The following is an 18,353-nucleotide window of genomic DNA, read 5'->3' as shown; positions in this document are numbered from 1 at the left end:
TATGATTACGGTAGTTGTAATTCTGATAATATTCAGTTATGAATGATTTTAATAGATGGACTAAATGGACATAATAAGAATGAAGAGAGAGGAAGAAAAATCATAACACAAAACGTGTGAAGTTACCTGACAGATATGAGGTAGGTAGCTTAGAAGAAGTATTTCGGACTATGTGTAACCTTATCTAAATTTGGGAGAGGAATAGCAGAAGGTTACCTTATTTTTTCTCTCCCTGTCATTTTTGATGATGTACTTATTGTATGAATCAATAAAGAATAATTAAGAATGGAATCCCTTATCAAGGCAATATATTATTAAAGTTAGAGTCATTATCAGTGACTTATTAATAAGATGAAATGGTAATTTGTATTACAGCACAAATTACAAATTGATAATCTAGTCTACGGGACATGAATAATCCAGAGAAGTGTGTTTAGTGCCATTTTGATTAAGATGATCCCTACATTTATTTATATTTGATCAATCAAAATCGTTCATATATGTATCATTTCACCATTTCATGTTTCCTATCTAATCATTCAATATTGTTATAGCTCATTTAATTTGGAATGATAAACCTTCAATTTTGCAACAAGTGTCAACTTAGCGGTTAAGCACCTCAGTTTCTATGATTGGAGAAAGGACGTTTGATATGTTTACCTCCTAACTTGTTCTATGAAAGCTGTAAAGTAAAAAAGGGTTTCAGGCACTCTCTTCAAATTCCTTTGTTTAATGAACTGTTGTTGCATAACTGAAGATTTTACATTCAACACTAAAACTGTTACAACAGTCGTGGGGAAATGCGTGAAATAGTGGAGTTACACATAGAATTGAACGAATTTATTGCTCTATAAGCTCATTATCAGCATGAGTATTTTTCATCAAACTTGAAACAGTTATGAGTTCAAAATATCTAAAAATCGGAAGCAAACGTTTTTTTTTTTCAATAATGTCAGACAGCAAAAACGATTGAAGATGAGGTAGAAGTTATCAAATGAATGTTATAGGGAGTTCTGCAAGGTTCAATAATAATGTGTGCAATAGTTATGTCCTTAATTAAGAAGCATGGTTTTCGAGATTTATAATATGTTTGAAACAAAAAAGCGCCAAGGGTAGCCAAGAAGGAAATTAAGGCCTTTCGCTTTCATTGGAAAGCGACCACCAGGTTTTTATAGACCTTGGTCACAGAATATACAGAATGGAAACTTGTAATCAATCGCCTATCTAACCAATGCTTTTTACATCACCCCAATACTAAACACGTCACGTGACCTTGGGAAGTTCCAATCTTGGTCTTCTGATTGGCTCGTGGCAGTGAACAAGATCAATTGATCCGGATCATTGAAGTGATCCGAACCTACCATCAATACTATTACAATGCGGCGCTTTCTAACAAGATGGCGGATTTTGGCGTCAGGGTAAAGCCAAGTTTCCGTACTGTATGTATACTGTGCCTTGGTCACTGCCTTGGTAGTGCTTGGACGACCGCCGAGCCAAGTAGTGATATGTGGTGATATCTTGCGACTGAAAATGTAACTAATATTTCCACTTTTGGACTACTCACGACACCTAGCTGGGAAATAGTGTACCATCTACTGGGAATAATGTGTAATATTCAAAGTGTGTTATATTCTGTATAATATTATTATTCTGGTTGAATTTGATCAATTGATCCCAGAATAGAATTATATGACTGATTTGGCAGGTGAATTTGTTCTATTGTAATTATTTTATTCATGTAATTTTTAATTTCAAAATTTGTTGAGTTGCAATGTTGCCGGCACTGAGCTACAAATAACATAACCAACAAATTTAGATTCTGTTTTGTTTTGTTTTGCAAGCGTCTGATGTCAAAAACTAGAATAAACTCTAGCTAATATTATTAACAATGAAACTAGTTTGAATGGAAATTGAAATGTAAAAATGTCGGAAACAGCTATTTGTCGACTATGTGCACGGCAAAGTATCAATTTTATAAGAGCTTTCGAAAAAGAAGGAAGAAACCTGGATTTAGTCAAAAGAATCTCACAATGTCTACAAATTTTGGTAAATAGCTTATTATTGTTTCTCAATTCATACTTCGGATTATCTTTTTATATATAACCTAGTATTCAATTGAAGTACATCTCTTTTTGGTTTTATTTCTTTGTTATGATATGACACTGCAAGCTCTACAGGTTACCTTAGCTCTACCTATGGTATCTAGTTATTCAGATTTTATTTATTCTTGATGATAGTATCTTTAAATTGCTCCATTATTCTATTAAAAATTAGACGTTCTCTTTCCATGACTTACATATTACAGAGAAAAATTGTTTATTTTTTAGATGTTCAAATTTGTCACAAGAATGCAATACCATTGCATTCAAAAGGTATCGTAACTTTATAATTTCACAGATGATTATTGATTTTCTCTGCATTTTTCTTTTGCAGTTGTCTCCTGATGACGCCCTACCAAAAGAAGTCTGCAATCAGTGTTGTGATAAGTTAGACGAAACGTCTAAATTTCACGAATGTTGTTCCAAAGCTCAACAGTATTTGATATCCTTGTTCAGTTCAAAAGAATCAAACGAGGTTGTTATTTCAAAGCTATCAACAGAAGACTACAGAAATGATTCAAACTCTGCATCGGTATGTCATCTAAAATTATTTATTATTGCATATGAATTACTTCTAAAGTTAGGCTACTACTTCTTCTTTTATAATTTCAATCAGGTGAATTATATGTTGTCTTAAGAGATATACCTCAAACTTTATAGAGTCACAGAAACAAATAGTTCTATATTCTTCTTGATTATGAAACACTTTGATAATAACTCTGTTGCAGTCATACAATTTGTTTCTAATAATATATTTAAAATACCTAACTAATTTTTGCTTGAGAAATGTAGTCTCACTTCTCATGAAGGGTTTCTTCAGCCCATTTGATGCCTTAATCTAATCAAATTGTCCAATGTTATTTAGTTTTACTTGTCTTCACCATTTGTCTATCTATTATAAATTTCCTTAGATTCCTTAAAATACAAGACATGTGTAGGATGTAATTTAATTTCATTTCAGTTTGCTAGTCGATTGAACTTAAATTGTATGTTTGAGAAAAAAAATATTGAATGTACAACATAGTTAATTTGTATTTTTGCAGGATTACATTGATGCTAATCGACTGATATCTCAAACTACAGAACTTGCAAATTTAGAAAATATTAATACATGTCAGCAAATTGTGAATTGTGTAAGAAATAACGGTAAGTTGAAAGAATTAATTCAAATTGAATTCAAAATTTATAAGGTAGTTATTTGGATTATCAAGATTAAATATTTTTAAAAATCTATCAACGGTATGCTATCAAGTATTGTCACCTGGTCATATGGGACATATATATGAATCATATATTTATCTCATATTGATCAGGATTTTAGAGTTTTAATTTAGAAAAGTTTAATGAACAATGTTTTTGTCTTTGAACAGTTTTTGTCATCGACAGAAAGATTGTTTATTTCATTTGTTATCAAAATTATTGTAGCTTCTCTTTTGTTTTTGATAACAAACGTGCTCGCTTGTGCGACTGATATAAATATGTATTTGAAATGGCTTCATGTTTGGCATTGACTGAGTTATATATTAATACCCAGAATTTTACTTGTGTGGTGTGTGAGCTCGTTCGTTAGGACTGTGAGTAAAAGTCCGGCTGTTCTGGTGAAGGGGATAGATTTTGTTCTTGTTTTATAATACAGTTTTCCTGTCACAGTTCGGGCAGTTTAAAGAGAATTGTATTATTGAATAGGAGGGGATCTGAACCCACTTCATTGGATCAGTTTTTTATTTTTCATTAATAATTAACGTCGCGTTCAACCAGTGGATGCCAAATTAGGGGCCATTATCATAAAGGTAGGTGACTACTGAGTCATTGTTTTAAATTTTCCATAACCACAACAAATTTAATCTTCACTAGCAGCCAAGCGAGTAGCCCTTGAAATATTCATCTATTTATTGTTATTTCATAATTTCTAATTATAATTCTAATTTTTGTACTAATAATTTATTGTTTTGTTTTAATTATCAAACCAGTACGATCATTTCTTGTTTTTCATTTTCCCACCCTTACATACTCGGTGAAGGCAGATCTTGCTTACATATTTGGTGGAGGCTCAAGGGTTTTTAATCCAGCTTTTAAAATTTGGACTTTTCCGGTTACCTCATTGAAGATTCAATTTTTGTGGTTGCATATATGTAAGGGTGGGAAAATGAAAAACAAGAAATGATCGTACTGGTTTGATAATTAAAACAAAACAATAAATTATTAGTACAAAAATTAGAATTATAATTAGAAATTATGAAATAACAATAAATAGATGAATATTTCAAGGGCTACTCGCTTGGCTGCTAGTGAAGATTAAATTTGTTGTGGTTATGGAAAATTTAAAACAATGACTCAGTAGTCACCTACCTTTATGATAATGGCCCCTAATTTGGCATCCACTGGTTGAACGCGACGTTAATTATTAATGAAAAATAAAAAACTGATCCAATGAAGTGGGTTCAGATCCCCTCCTATTCAATAATACAATTCTCTTTAAACTGCCCGAACTGTGACAGGAAAACTGTATTATAAAACAAGAACAAAATCTATCCCCTTCACCAGAACAGCCGGACTTTTACTCACAGTCCTAACGAACGAGCTCACACACCACACAAGTAAAATTCTGGGTATTAATATATAACTCAGTCAATGCCAAACATGAAGCCATTTCAAATACATATTTATATCAGTCGCACAAGCGAGCACGTTTGTTATCAAAAACAAAAGAGAAGCTACAATAATTTTGATAACAAATGAAATAAACAATCTTTCTGTCGATGACAAAAACTGTTCAAAGACAAAAACATTGTTCATTAAACTTTTCTAAATTAAAACTCTAAAATCCTGATCAATATGAGATAAATATATGATTCATATATATGTCCCATATGACCAGGTGACAGTATGCATCATATTCAATTTACAACTTTTAGATAATTAAGTTATTTAAAGCAAATAAGTATAATTATGCTATCTCTATGTTAATACTTGCCTTCTATATTTCAATCTTATGGGATTGTTCACCTTACACCTCTTCATTACTATTATTTATTTTTCCCATAAGTAAAGATGCTAATATTCATTTTTTGTTGATTATAAAGCTTTTCCATCAGCATTCAAACTTCAATAATTGGAGTCTATTTCAATTATTAATAATAATATTAATTATTAATAAACAATTCCTTGACATTCTATAATTTTTATTGTATTTTCTTATAATAATTGTTTTATTTTTAGTGCTAATACTGTTAATTTTAATATTAAGTAAATTATTCAATTAGTATTCAGAATATTTGTATTATCGATTAACTTTCTTCCTCTTTTTAATACCTCCGCTCATTTTTCATTCTCATTATCTCTTTTTCTAGATGAAAATAAGCTTTCAAAACCGACTCTAACTGACCTGGACAAGGTAACAAGCAACGCTTCAGAGTTGAATAGCCTATCATCTCAAAAAGTGGTAAAAATACTGCTTGCAATGAAATTGCCACAAACGTTGTTGAAGAATGCATAGATATGATTGAAGTGGATGAAATAGATGATGATGATACTTTGGATCGATTCAGTGATGGTGATTACTCTGATTTTGGAGCAGAAGACAGTGAGTAATGTTTTGTTTCAACATTATGTAAGATAAATATTATTGATCCTTCTTAATGATCATTTCTTGATAGGTCCTTATTGACCATTTCCTGGCGATCTGCCAATTATCTAGATTTCAATGAAAATCATTTTCAAGCATGTTCATTTGTTTTTTGGTAAATTATATTTTCAAACTTTTTCTCCTAACTCAGCCATCTATTCTAGTGACACTGGTACCGTAATGAAGTATTTTTTCTGGTAAACTTCTACATAATCCAAAAACAATTTGGCAACGGTACAGAGTTAAAAAAGGATAGAACTATCTGCTTTGTCTAATTATAGACAAGGATAGCAAACCAATTTCAATCAGATGATGAATCTCACTATAGGATATTTTTTTTGCGGATGATGCCCATATAAGCTATCTGGCTATGTGTGAACGTCTCTATGAATGGATGTTATTCATATTGTCTGGTGTTTCAAATAAGCAAGCATTTCAACTTTTCGTTATTAGTGTTTATATAGAATTATCAAAATCATTTCGAATAATATTAACAAATTGCCATTTAAAAGTCAAAACATAACCTCTGTAACCTTTCCGTTTACTTTAAAAACATAAATAAAAAGAACCCTTCAGGTTATGTTCATCTAATTGTATACACTAGAAAATTTAAGAACTGGATGATCCGAGGAACTCCCCTATGGTTGAGTCACGAAAGAAAGCTCGGTCCCAATAAGCCACTGCAATTTCAAACTTTTTCTCCTGACTCAACCATCTATTCTAGAGATAACTGTGACACTGGTAATGAAGTATTTTTTCTGGCAGATGAAAGTTGAGAATCTAGTAAATTTTTATGCAGGGCCCGGCATAAAAACCTGACGATTTTTGAGGGATAGTAACTAAAGTGTGTTTTGTACAATTAAATCATATAATATATCAAATTTTGCAATTTATAGTGAATTACATAGATATCTCACAAAGTTTTTTATTGGTAGACTATGTCATCCAAATGATTTCCGTTACTTTTCACACACTCACTTAACCTAATTCTTGAATTTGCCATTGCTCGCTCAATCATCAATTTATTGTGGAATTGCTTCAATTTCTCGTTGAATGACTTCCTCTAGTTCTGTGGATTATTGGCTGCGGTAATTCTGTTTATTCACAAATCCCGAAGAATGAAAATGTTTCTCGTCACTTGAAAGAATAACGGCATCCTGGTAGAAATTTTCGAGAATGATCTTGCAAGCGGCTTTGCAATGCGTCCAATAATTTGCATTAAGTTGCTGCACTAACATTGTCTTATACGGATGGAATTTTAGGTCGGAATGAAGAATTCGTCGTACACTTCGATCAAAAATGGCTAGCGCAACAGCATGTTTCACTGCTGAACGTCGTGGAGACCGTGTAACAGCTACTCAGGCGTTTTTCAGGCGCTCACTGTCTGTTTTCGTCCTGTTGATTTCGTTTTTAAAGCGGACAACGTGTTCCTGAAATTCTTTACCCAAAACAAGATCGTATTCCTACTAGGAACAGGCGCGTGTCGATTTAAATTATTGAAATGTCTGCTACATAAACGCTGTGTTAGAATAACTGAGTGATTATTTTTAAAATAAGCTCCAATTACAATCGCTTGATGTTCACTTGACCACGACATACTGGCTACTGAAATGGCAAGAATAGACCTGTCGATGTACAATATTCCCGCCTTTCCAGTGACAGTGGTTCAAACATAACAATTACTACAAAATTGCCAGATTAATATGCCGGTCCCTTACAATCGCTTGATGTTCACTTGACCACGACATACTGGCTACTGAAATGGCAAGAATAGACCTGTCGATGTACAATATTCCCGCCTTTTCAATGACAGTGGTTCAAACATAACAATTACTACAAAATTGTCAGATTAATATGCCGGTCCCTGTATAATCTATATTTTCGGTGTGTGTTTGTTTTAGGATTACAAGTGGCAAAAGGTGAACGGAAGGGATGGAGTTGCTACGAATGCACTTCAATCTTGCCAACTCTGCCGGCTCTCAAGGACCACTATACAAGAGAACACAACCAGCAGCCTGTATTCAAATGCACGTGTTGCACCAAGGTCTACAATAGGTACCGAAGCTATGCCAGGCATATCAAAACGCACGATGCTATTAAGAAATACAGGTAATTAGCCCCTATTATTTAATATACTTTGATTTTTCAAGTATTTATGGATCATCAAGTTCAATCAAAAATGTTGTATTTTTTGAACGTATCTATGCTATATCTTGAGTTGTATTTTACTCTCTGGAATTTGGAACTGTTTTACTAATTATGATTTTTTGTTTCACTAATTCTAATTCTCATTCTATAAGAAAGTCTACAATCTTGGTACAGTTCTAGTACAGAAAGGTGGTACAGTTGACCCCTGGGATAGCATCAAATGATATTCAACCTAAACATGTTATACCAATCCAATCTATAATCCGTGTTTCGGATGGACACGTTATACGTCGGTCCCGGCTGCCTAAAAAGCAGTCGTTAGGTCATGACAGAGGCCCTGAAATTGATCAATTGCGACCTCAAAACTCTGACACCAGACCTGAGTCAGCCAGGTCACTCGATATTATTATTATTATACCAATAATGTAATAACCATGGTTATTCAGTTATTCATCAACATGTTATTCGAGTGCAGCCAGAGCATTCTTGGCAACCCTCCAGGGAGCCTATACAATGGACACGCAGAAACAATGTGGTCCATAAATAGACAAATTAATAACATTTTAGTTTTAAGGATTTTAGATATTTAATAGTTCTAAATTTAATAATTTAATTGAAAAAATTGCCCTGTTTTGCAGCTGTGACGTATGCGGCAAACGATTCACGCAGAGGACAATCCTGAAAGCACACAGCACAGTTCACAGCGGAGAGAAGCCGTTCTCTTGCAAGCAGTGCGGCAAAACGTTCAAACAGTACAGCTCGCTTTTTGTTCACCTCAAGACTCACGCCAGCCCAGCCAATCCACAGAAAAAGTTGCACTGTACCGTTTGTCCTAAACTGTGAGTTACTCTACGATTTTCAAAGATCAATCTATAATTTTAGCTTGATAGCTTCTAATAGACTGGTAATGAAACCTTACTTGATAATAAGATAAGATAAGATAAGATATATACATTTATTCAACACAGTATATCACACATGTAATACAATAAACAGTTGAACATCGTCATAGAGATCAATTGTTAAAAGTATTGAAAAGATTGTTACAAAAATAAATTATAGAACGGCAGGGTCTCAGTTCTTCGACATCTCAGTTCATCAAGTTGACCATTTCTTGAGATACTGAGACAAGTGGGAAGTTGAGCCGTTTAGTTCGTCAAGTCTCGCGGAATCAACTTTTGTTGCAGGCTTATACTCAGAGAACTACACCGTTGTACACTATAGTGAGGTCCACGTTATAATGGCAGTGTTTGATTAACAATGGTATTGCTATCCTTGTCTATCATTCAACAAAGCGGATAGCACTATCTCTTTCTCGCTTTGCTCTGTTGCCAGATCGTCTTTTAACAATGTAGAATTAATAATCAATAATCAAAATATTTCATCTTAATTATGAAAATTCATTATGGAATTATTGAATAATATAATTTTTTGCTTAATAAAAGATAATTTTTTTTTAACGAGAATGAACAGTTAATATTACATCAATAAACCCGTATCAGTTACTCTCCATAGAAGGAATTGACAAGACAGAGGATCGGCAACGTTGTTCTCGTATCTTTCTCCACTGCCATTATAGCGTGGACCTTACTATAGCAAGTTCCACAGTTTATGCAGTTCACAACCCTTGGAATGTCCCAAGCTCATACATGCGATAATATCACGTGGCTGAAACTGGGAGAACTATGAATGCAGATAAACATAGCATTTATGTAGATACCTAACAATATTATCTTGAAGGAATTTCTAAATTGCATTCTTTTTTATCATGTACAGTTCAATAATTATTATTTCAGTATATATGAATAAAGCACTCTCAATCACTCTCTCTCTCCAACATAATGTATAGTCTAACATCTTCGTAGACAGGCTACCGTACGTCATGTTTATGAATGTATTCTGGTGAATAAACAAATCAGTTTTCACATTCTTGTTTAGGAATAAAGAACTTGTATGTACATAACAATTAAAAATCAAAACATCCTTTCAAAATTCAGTTTTAATTTTTACACAAAATGTTACAAGCTTTAATGTTCAATTTGTGTTTGGTAAACAAGAATTCGACACTTTCTGAAATTTTTGCAATTCCTGTTACAGATTCACAACAAAACAGGCGCTCTCACTTCACCTGAAAAGTCACTCTGGTGAGAGGGACTTTGTGTGTGATATCTGTGGCAGAACCTTCTTAGTCAAGAGCAGTTTTGACTATCACTTGACAACGCACGAAGATGTCAGGCCACATGTGTGTCATGTGTGCGGCAAAACGTAAGTTCACAAAACCCTTACATGCAAACTTCATTTAAATTTCAATTTTCTTCAGCATTTCATGTCAAACAGTCAAACTGTATACTTTATGGAAGGAACCGAAAGCATTTCATGTAAAATATATTGTATGGTAGGTACTGAATGCGTATATTGATATAATATAACATTATGACTTAGAATTTATTAATTCAGGGCTACTTTCTTGTATTTATAGAATAGAATAATAGTACCCTTAAAATTCTGTAAAAGATGATGATTTTTTACATAAACTATTTTTTGGTACTCTTTCTATCATAATTTGGGAAAGGGACAGCTTTGACTGAGCTGTTGACCCTTTGCCTTTCTCAATAAATTATCATATGATTTTGTATTTGTTTTCAATGTAAATGAATAAATAGTGTACTGTGTCTTCAAATAATCCAATCGATGGTTAAGTGTGTATTTGAATATCATTACTTTGAACAAGATCAGTCAAGTCTATATCTATTACTTTATATTCAATTTTTCAACAATTTCAAAATGTAAAATGGAGTGATAGACTTAACGATCTTGATCAAAGTGATAGCAGTCAAATATACACTAAACCATCAATAGGATTATTTGAAGACACAAGTAGTGCGAAAATTTGTGAAATACTGCTGTACTAGTGAGCCCCCCGGCTGGAAACTCGCTCAAAATGCCGCTGATACTCTGTCAGCTGTTCTGTTGAAAGCAGTCGACAGTCGAGAGAAATATTTTAAGCTGGATCGAGTCATTGATTATTGCATGCAACACCGCATGCCATAATTGACCGAGCAAAGTAAGACCTAACGGTGCGTACAGATATACGCGCCGCGAACATGAACAATTCAATTTTAATCAGCTGACTATATTATCTGTATTTTTACAGAAACGGTAAGATACAGATATAAAAAGCTTGGCATCAGCTGATTAAAAGTGAATCGCACATGTTCGCGGCGCGTAAATCTATACGCACCTTAAGGCTCAACTCGCACTTACGTGACTCAAGTACAGAAGAGACTCGACTCAAATCGTGAGCATGTGTTTCCAAATGGTGACACTCAGACCAGTCGATTCTAGTCTTCGCGACTGTCACCATTTGAAAACACATGCTCTCGACTAGAGTCGAGTCTCTTCTCGACCTGAGTCGCGTAAGTGTGAGTAGAGCCTTAGATTCAAGTCGAATGCATTTATTCAAGTTAGTCTTAGTTGCATTTCTCTTTATGTATCTATGTTTATATTTATGTTCCGTATTCAGTTGACAAATGATTTGTGATTTATAGTGATTTTCATATCCTCGAAGTAGTGGGCCAGATTCGTTAGCCAACAATCTCGACCTGTATATGATGCGTTGAAAATTGAAAGTTTGATTGATGAAAGCATTCGTAAATATCGTTGAACATATAGACTCATCCACAAACGGGAAATGAATCAAGCCTGAAGTCAGAGGTAGAACTTAGATTGAACTAAGTTCAATCATAGAGAAACAATAGCATAAGTAGATATCCCATGGTATAGGGCGTTTATGTCGCAACTTTTACTGTTATCTCAAGCCGATAGTTCATGTAATTCTTTCCCGTGAAGCTGTGTGACACTGGTGGTCTCTCATTTTGTGCCGTTCATACACTCTCACCCCAACAAAAATACGACAATAAACAACAGTAATCGGCTTGATATAACAGTAAAAGTTGCGACAAAAACACCCCATACCATGGGATATCTACTTACACTATTGTTTCTCTATGGTTCAATCTAATTTCACCTCCCGTTCCCTAAAAAAAACAATTCAATTATAAATGTTTAACAAATAATTTTGTATGTTGCTTAGTTTTCGTTCGATGAAACTGCTGACGAAGCACGGGAGCGTTCACACAGGCGTGAAGCCACACCAATGCGACGTGTGTGGCAAGCAGTTTCGCGAGCGAAGTGCGCTGACTGAGCACAGCCGGGTGCACACTGGAGCAATGCCCTATTCGTGCACGCACTGCACTAAGCGGTTCCGCTTCAAGAGCACTCTCACGGTGAGTACGCCTACTAATTCATTCATCAATGAATTAAAACCGATTTGTGTTTCATCCATTGATATGTGTATCAATCAAATCATCATTGTATGTACAATACGCGTCCCGTAGTTATGCCTCCGTGACTTTGAAACGGCATATAGACAAGGTATGATTCGCGGTGTATCTTTTCGTAAGCAACACGTTGCTTTTGAGAAGATACAAAAGAGCATCTGTTGCTTATGGAAAGATAAATTTTCAAAAATGTTCTATTTTTTTGAAGAACGGGTAGTATTGACGTCTAGTGGCCCTCCGCCGATAAGCATTCTCTACAAAATTGATGACAATACAATTTGCAATAAATTGAATGGTCGTGCAGGATTCTACGAATTCTGGTTTTGGAGCTACAGATTTTCTAAAAATGATAGGCTTTTTGAAAATTCTGAAAACTCATCAATTTTATTCTATACAACCATAGATAAAGGATAAGCATAAGCTATACTATTCTTGTCTCTGATACAACTTATACAACATGGAGTATTATAAAGTAATGTTGGAGGCATATCATGAAGAGTGTTTCAAGTTTATTATCCTAATAATCATATAATAATATCGAGTGAGGTGGCTGGCTAAGATCTGGAGTTTTTAGATCGCACCTGATCAATTCCAGGGCCTCTTACATGAGCATATGCAATGCAAGATTATTTATAGATTATACATGAGGGCCCTTCAAGGATCATTTAATCTAGAGTGGCCCTAGTCGAGTGGATTAGACGCTGGATTAATAATTCAGAGGCACGATTTCAATTCCCGGCTTAGTCAAGATATTTTTTCCGGCCACTCCTGTTTTTCGGGTGGACATGCTAAGCCGTTGTTCCCGACTGCCTGAAAATAGTCGTTTAGACATGTCGCTAAGTCAAGTCAGAGGCCCTGAAATTATCAGATGCAACCTGAAAACTCTGACACTAGACCTAAGCCAGTCAAGCACTTGGTATTATTAGGATAATAAACTGAAAACACTCCTGTAAGTTTTTGAAAAAATAATAGGATATTCTCAACCTTTAGTTTGATCCTAGCTCTAGCAATAAACCCAGTTGACTAAAATAACTCCCAACTTATTATAAATATTGTGAAAAACAGTTGAATTTTATTATACGTCTTAAAGGTTGCTAGGATACACCAAAAAACATTTGACATGAACATAAAAACATTTTTTGTATAAAAGTTTTAATTTCAAAATTAGAAGTTTTTTGCCTGGATGCCATTGATTGTTTGAAACAAATATTTCATAATCAATGAGTGCAGAAGAATTATTATTATGAGGACTGAATCAGGACGGTCAAAGTGGATTTTATGTATTGCAATTCAACCAACCAAATCAATCTGAAATATTCAAGAAAATAATGGAACAAACAATTATATACTTTTTAAAAGATTCAAACTCTTGAATAATGAGACTCCTATCAAGTTAGTGATTACTCAACTAGTCAACTACAAAATTAATTATGTCAAAATTGTTCCGGAAAATTTCTAGAAACATGGTCAATTTTGAAAAGCGAAACTTTTGGGTTCAGCCAATCAAATCATTGAATATATCACCTTCAACAAACTGGGGTTACATACCATGTATCTACAAGTGGTGCGAATTCTGGCATATGACAAACAACAGTCAGGCTAAATACTCAATTTAAAATGAAGATGATACACAAATAGACAAGCAAAAAGCATTCAAACGGAGAATGTTGACTTATAAAACTGAAATTTGTAAAACCTTATCAAATGTATTAAATTTCAAATTGTGTCACTTGAAAATGCTACAATACTGATGCTCCAATTAGTTAGCAAGTAGAAAATTATTATTAAGAAACAAATATGTCTACATTCTTCAATATTCTTCTTTACTTTGTTATGTGGAATAAGTTGGAATTAATAAACACACTTCAACAATACGATCTTCTGTATTTACAACATAACAAAATTCTACAAAGTTCTACAGGCTAATTTGTTATGTTTGTAAATAAAGAAGATCGTATTGTTGAAGTGTGTTTATAATTCCAACTTATTCCACATAACAAAGTAAAGAAGAATATTAAAAAGAAAGAATGAACAGTAGTTGTGTTTGGCTTCATAACTTGGAATGCAAATAAAGTGAAATGTCTTGAAACTGTGTTTAATTGTTTGAGTACTGTTATTTTGGTTCTAAACTTTTCTACACATTTAAAAATACATGAAGATTATTTGTTTCATTTTATGATAGTTTCGATTCAATTATTTAAGATAAGAAATTGTAGATACGATTGTGGAATTTATTCAAAAAATTTCATTTAAATCTATGATTAACGTATTTTTTATGAATCTCTAGACTCAAAAAATTGTTAGTAAGCTTTATTCAATCAATTTGTCTTGGTGTTCAAGTTGTTTTCTATTTTTTAATCAAATTAAATTTCTTTGTACAGATGGAAATAAATTGGAAGTTGCATTTGTTCAAATGCTAATTAATGAATAATTATTATTAAACGAAATTCCAATTAAATGCTGTATATCACCCCGATGACTTCTGCTACTGCGAATATTGACAACAGGGTAAACAGCTAGATGGAAATTCAATGAGCGCTACTATACAAAAATTATTTGTCAGCCCGGGAATCGAACACAGTACCTCCTAATTTCCGGTCAGGAATAATGACAAATAATAATTTTTGTATAGTAGCGCTCATTGAATTTCCATCTAGCTGTTTACCCTGTTGTCAATATTCGCAGTAGCATTTAATTGGAATTTCGTTTAATAATAATTATATATTTCTTTGTATTACTGTTTTCACAAAATTCTTTAATTGGTTTTGTTCAGTAGATTTCTATTTGTTCTTTTAATTTCACGGTATTAGTTGCACTGTTTATCAACTATTTCAATGCCCTGCTAATTGTTCAATTGTCCAAATATTTGTTTTATTAAATATCCAATCATATTTTAAGGTTCATTTGAGACAACACACTGGTGAGCGGCCCTACCACTGCTCAGGATGTACCCGGGTTTTCACCAACTGGGCCAACCTTAATAAACACACAAAACGCAAGCATAAAAACGATTTAAAAACAGAGGAAACTTCTGAAACAACAGGAAACGACATCATAAATGAATCAAACCTTGGAGATAATATGGCTGTAACAACCCAATCACTGATACGAGTTGTCAACGATAAAACATTATTTGGAAAACCTGTTCAAAGTGGCTGTGAAATTACAACTTCGGTTCAAAAAGGATGTGGGATTTCTTCTACAGTTCCAAATGGATGTGGAGGTTTGTCATCAGCCGTTCATAATGGATGTGAAATACCATCTACAGTTCATGAAGGATGTGAAATACCTTCTACAAATCAAAATGGGTTTGGATTTTCGTCATCTACAGTTCAAAAAGGATGTGAAATGTCATCTATAGACCATAAGGGATGTGAAATACAATCTATAGTTCATAAAAGATGTGAAATACCATCTGCAATTCATAAAGGCTATGAAATGCCATCTACAGTTCATAAACGATGTGAAATACCAACTCCGGTCAACAAAGTATGTGAAATTCCTTCTGCATGCGTTAATCTATCAGGTTTTATTGAAAATACTCATAAAATGAGTGAAAGTCGTGCCTTAGTAAATGGTGATTCTGTATATACGACACAAAACAATCAGTATATGCCAGTAACAGGATTGGTAGGTTTTTATACAAACACAAGTCATGAGTTACAATATCCGCCCAATCAAGGTGGTAGTTTGAATAGATAATATTTTTATTCATGTAAAATGCGCTGTACTATTACTTAGGGTTGTGTGGAGAGAGGATGTAGAGTCCTAACTCCGCCCTCAATGAAGGCAATCATTCAATTCAATTACCCGGTGGTTTGGAACCCACCTTGAATAGTGAGTTTATATGCCCCATAACAAGGCGATATGGCAAGGTGGAATACCTGTTCAAGTTTAGCACATTATGCTATAGTGAGGTCCACGTTATAATGACAGTATTTGATCAACATTGGTTTTTCTATCCTTGTCTATCATTCGACAATGGTGGTACTATCCTTTTCTAGGTCTGCAGCGATGCCAATTATGTTTTTGACAGTGTAGAAATATAATTAATTAATGAAGAGAATCGGCATCGCTATTCTTCTATCTTTATCCACTGCCATTATAACATGGACCTCACTATAGTTGCTAGTAATGGATTTGAAATTGCTAGTGGATAATATGACCAGTCTATTTGACTGTATATCTAAACGTGGCATTGCCATCTTCTTCAAGTACAAGACTAAACAAAAATAAGAGTATCATTGAACAATTGGGAGTATCATGTACAATTTAAAATTTTCAACACCCCCAATAAATTGAAATTTAAACAGAAATTGAACTTTAACTTTCCACAGTAAGAACATAACCTATTAAACTTGAATTTTAAAAAACTTTTGAAGTGAAAATGCACTTACTTTTGTAGTGACGATCAGATCTGAGTAAATTCCCACAGTCTGATGATGACCAACAACAGGTCGAAACGATCGTCACTACAAAAGTAAGTGTATTTTCACTTCAAAAGTTTTTTAAAATTCAAGTTTAATTTTAACAGTGAAAAAGTATGGATATACAACAGAGTACATAACCTATTTTTCGGACATGTTATTATTTATCAAAATTCGGGAACAGAATAGTTTTGGGCTATGCCTGTTGTTCTACCCCGATCATATTCATATGATTTGTAATCGTATCAACATATAAATAAATAAAATGCAGTTTTTACTAGTAGGTATAACCATAGAGAAACAATAGTGTAAGCAGATATCTCATGGTATAGGGCGTTTATGTCGCAACTTTTACTGTCATCTCAAGCCGATTACAGTCGATTTTTACTGTATTGACCGGGTAAGAGTGTATGAGCGGCACAATATGAGAGACTACCAGCGTCATAAAGCTTCACAGGAAAGAACTACGTGGACTATCAGCTTGAGATAAAGTAAAAGTAGCGACATAAACGCCCTATACCATGGGATATCTACTTATGCTATTGTTTATCTATGGTATAACTGTAGTGATCCGTGGTCTAGTGGATAGAGTGCTTGCGTAGCAGCATAGAGATCCCGGGCTCAAACCATCTCATTACCAAAAGTTTTTTAACCAGATCACTCCCGTGTTATCGGATGGGCACGTTAAATTGTCGGTCCCGGCTGAATTATGCCAGTCGTAAGGCCCATTGACGGCTTAAATTATATATTCAGGCGGGGGACCTTCCTGCAAGGGACTCCCCATCAACAAAAAAGCCATACGAATTTACTTTTTACTATGGTATAACTATGCTATAAATTGTATTGGTGCAAAATCATTGGTGGTAGTAACTCCATCTGTTGTTTGAGCTCTTTTTATGAAGAATCACAGTCAGTCATGGGAGGCCTTAATTTTACACTAAATTTATTATTTTAAACAACATTTCCTGTATAATAAACATTCAGAACTGTTATAGAATATTTATGTGGAATGCTATTGCATTTTCGAGAAACAGTGCTTTACTAGTAGATTAATTTATTGTAAGTTAGTTTTATTGTAGTTTAGGAAGTCTGATATTATGTGCTACATATGTTAAAATAGTGTCATATTTACTTCTAGTTGCATTAGTAAAATATGTTCAACATTAGCCTCTATAATTTGTTAATCTATTCTCAATAAACAATTTTTATAAACCGTATATTATAAATCACGAATCAGTCGTAAAGTCTATTCAGAAGTCTTAAAATTGATGAGAGCGACCTGAAAGCTCTGATACTATAGTGAGGTCCACGTTATAATGGCAGTGTTTGATTAGCAATGGTATTGCTATCCTTGTCTATCATTCAACAAAGCGGATACCTCTTTCTCGCTTTGCTCTGATGCCAACTCGTCTTTTAACAATGTAGAATTAATGATTAATTAACAAAATATTTCATCTTAATTATGTAAATTCATTATGAAATTATTGAAAAATATAATTCATTGATTAATAAAATATAATTGATTATTTTAAATGAGAATGAACAGTTAATATTACATTAATAAACCTGTATCAGCTACCGTCTATAGAAGGCATTGACAAGACACAGGTTCGGCGACGTTGTTCTCCTATCTTTCTCCACTGTCATTATAACGTGGATCTCACTATAGATCTGAGCCAGCCAGGTTTCTCAATCTATTCTCAAAGATTAGATC

General features: G+C 33.7%; 1 protein-coding gene across 1 annotated transcript; it reads left to right on the top strand.

The window, feature by feature from the left end:
- The first annotated feature begins 1,820 nt into the window (after positions 1 to 1,820).
- Positions 1,821 to 16,436, top strand: LOC111064248 (zinc finger protein OZF). Its single transcript, XM_039439921.1, has 9 exons — positions 1,821 to 2,046; positions 2,434 to 2,631; positions 3,143 to 3,245; positions 5,450 to 5,682; positions 7,626 to 7,833; positions 8,511 to 8,711; positions 9,970 to 10,137; positions 11,966 to 12,158; positions 15,111 to 16,436. Exons 4-9 carry the CDS (start codon positions 5,598 to 5,600, stop codon positions 15,912 to 15,914), a joined length of 1,659 nt encoding a protein of 552 aa, XP_039295855.1. The 5' UTR covers positions 1,821 to 2,046; positions 2,434 to 2,631; positions 3,143 to 3,245; positions 5,450 to 5,597; the 3' UTR covers positions 15,915 to 16,436.
- The last annotated feature ends 1,917 nt before the right edge of the window (positions 16,437 to 18,353 follow it).

Source organism: Nilaparvata lugens, chromosome 13, assembly GCF_014356525.2.
Source record: "Nilaparvata lugens isolate BPH chromosome 13, ASM1435652v1, whole genome shotgun sequence".
Lineage (NCBI taxonomy): Eukaryota > Metazoa > Arthropoda > Insecta > Hemiptera > Delphacidae > Nilaparvata > Nilaparvata lugens.
Note: the sequence above shows the minus strand (reverse complement) of the source record. Positions and strands in the feature narration are given on the sequence as shown.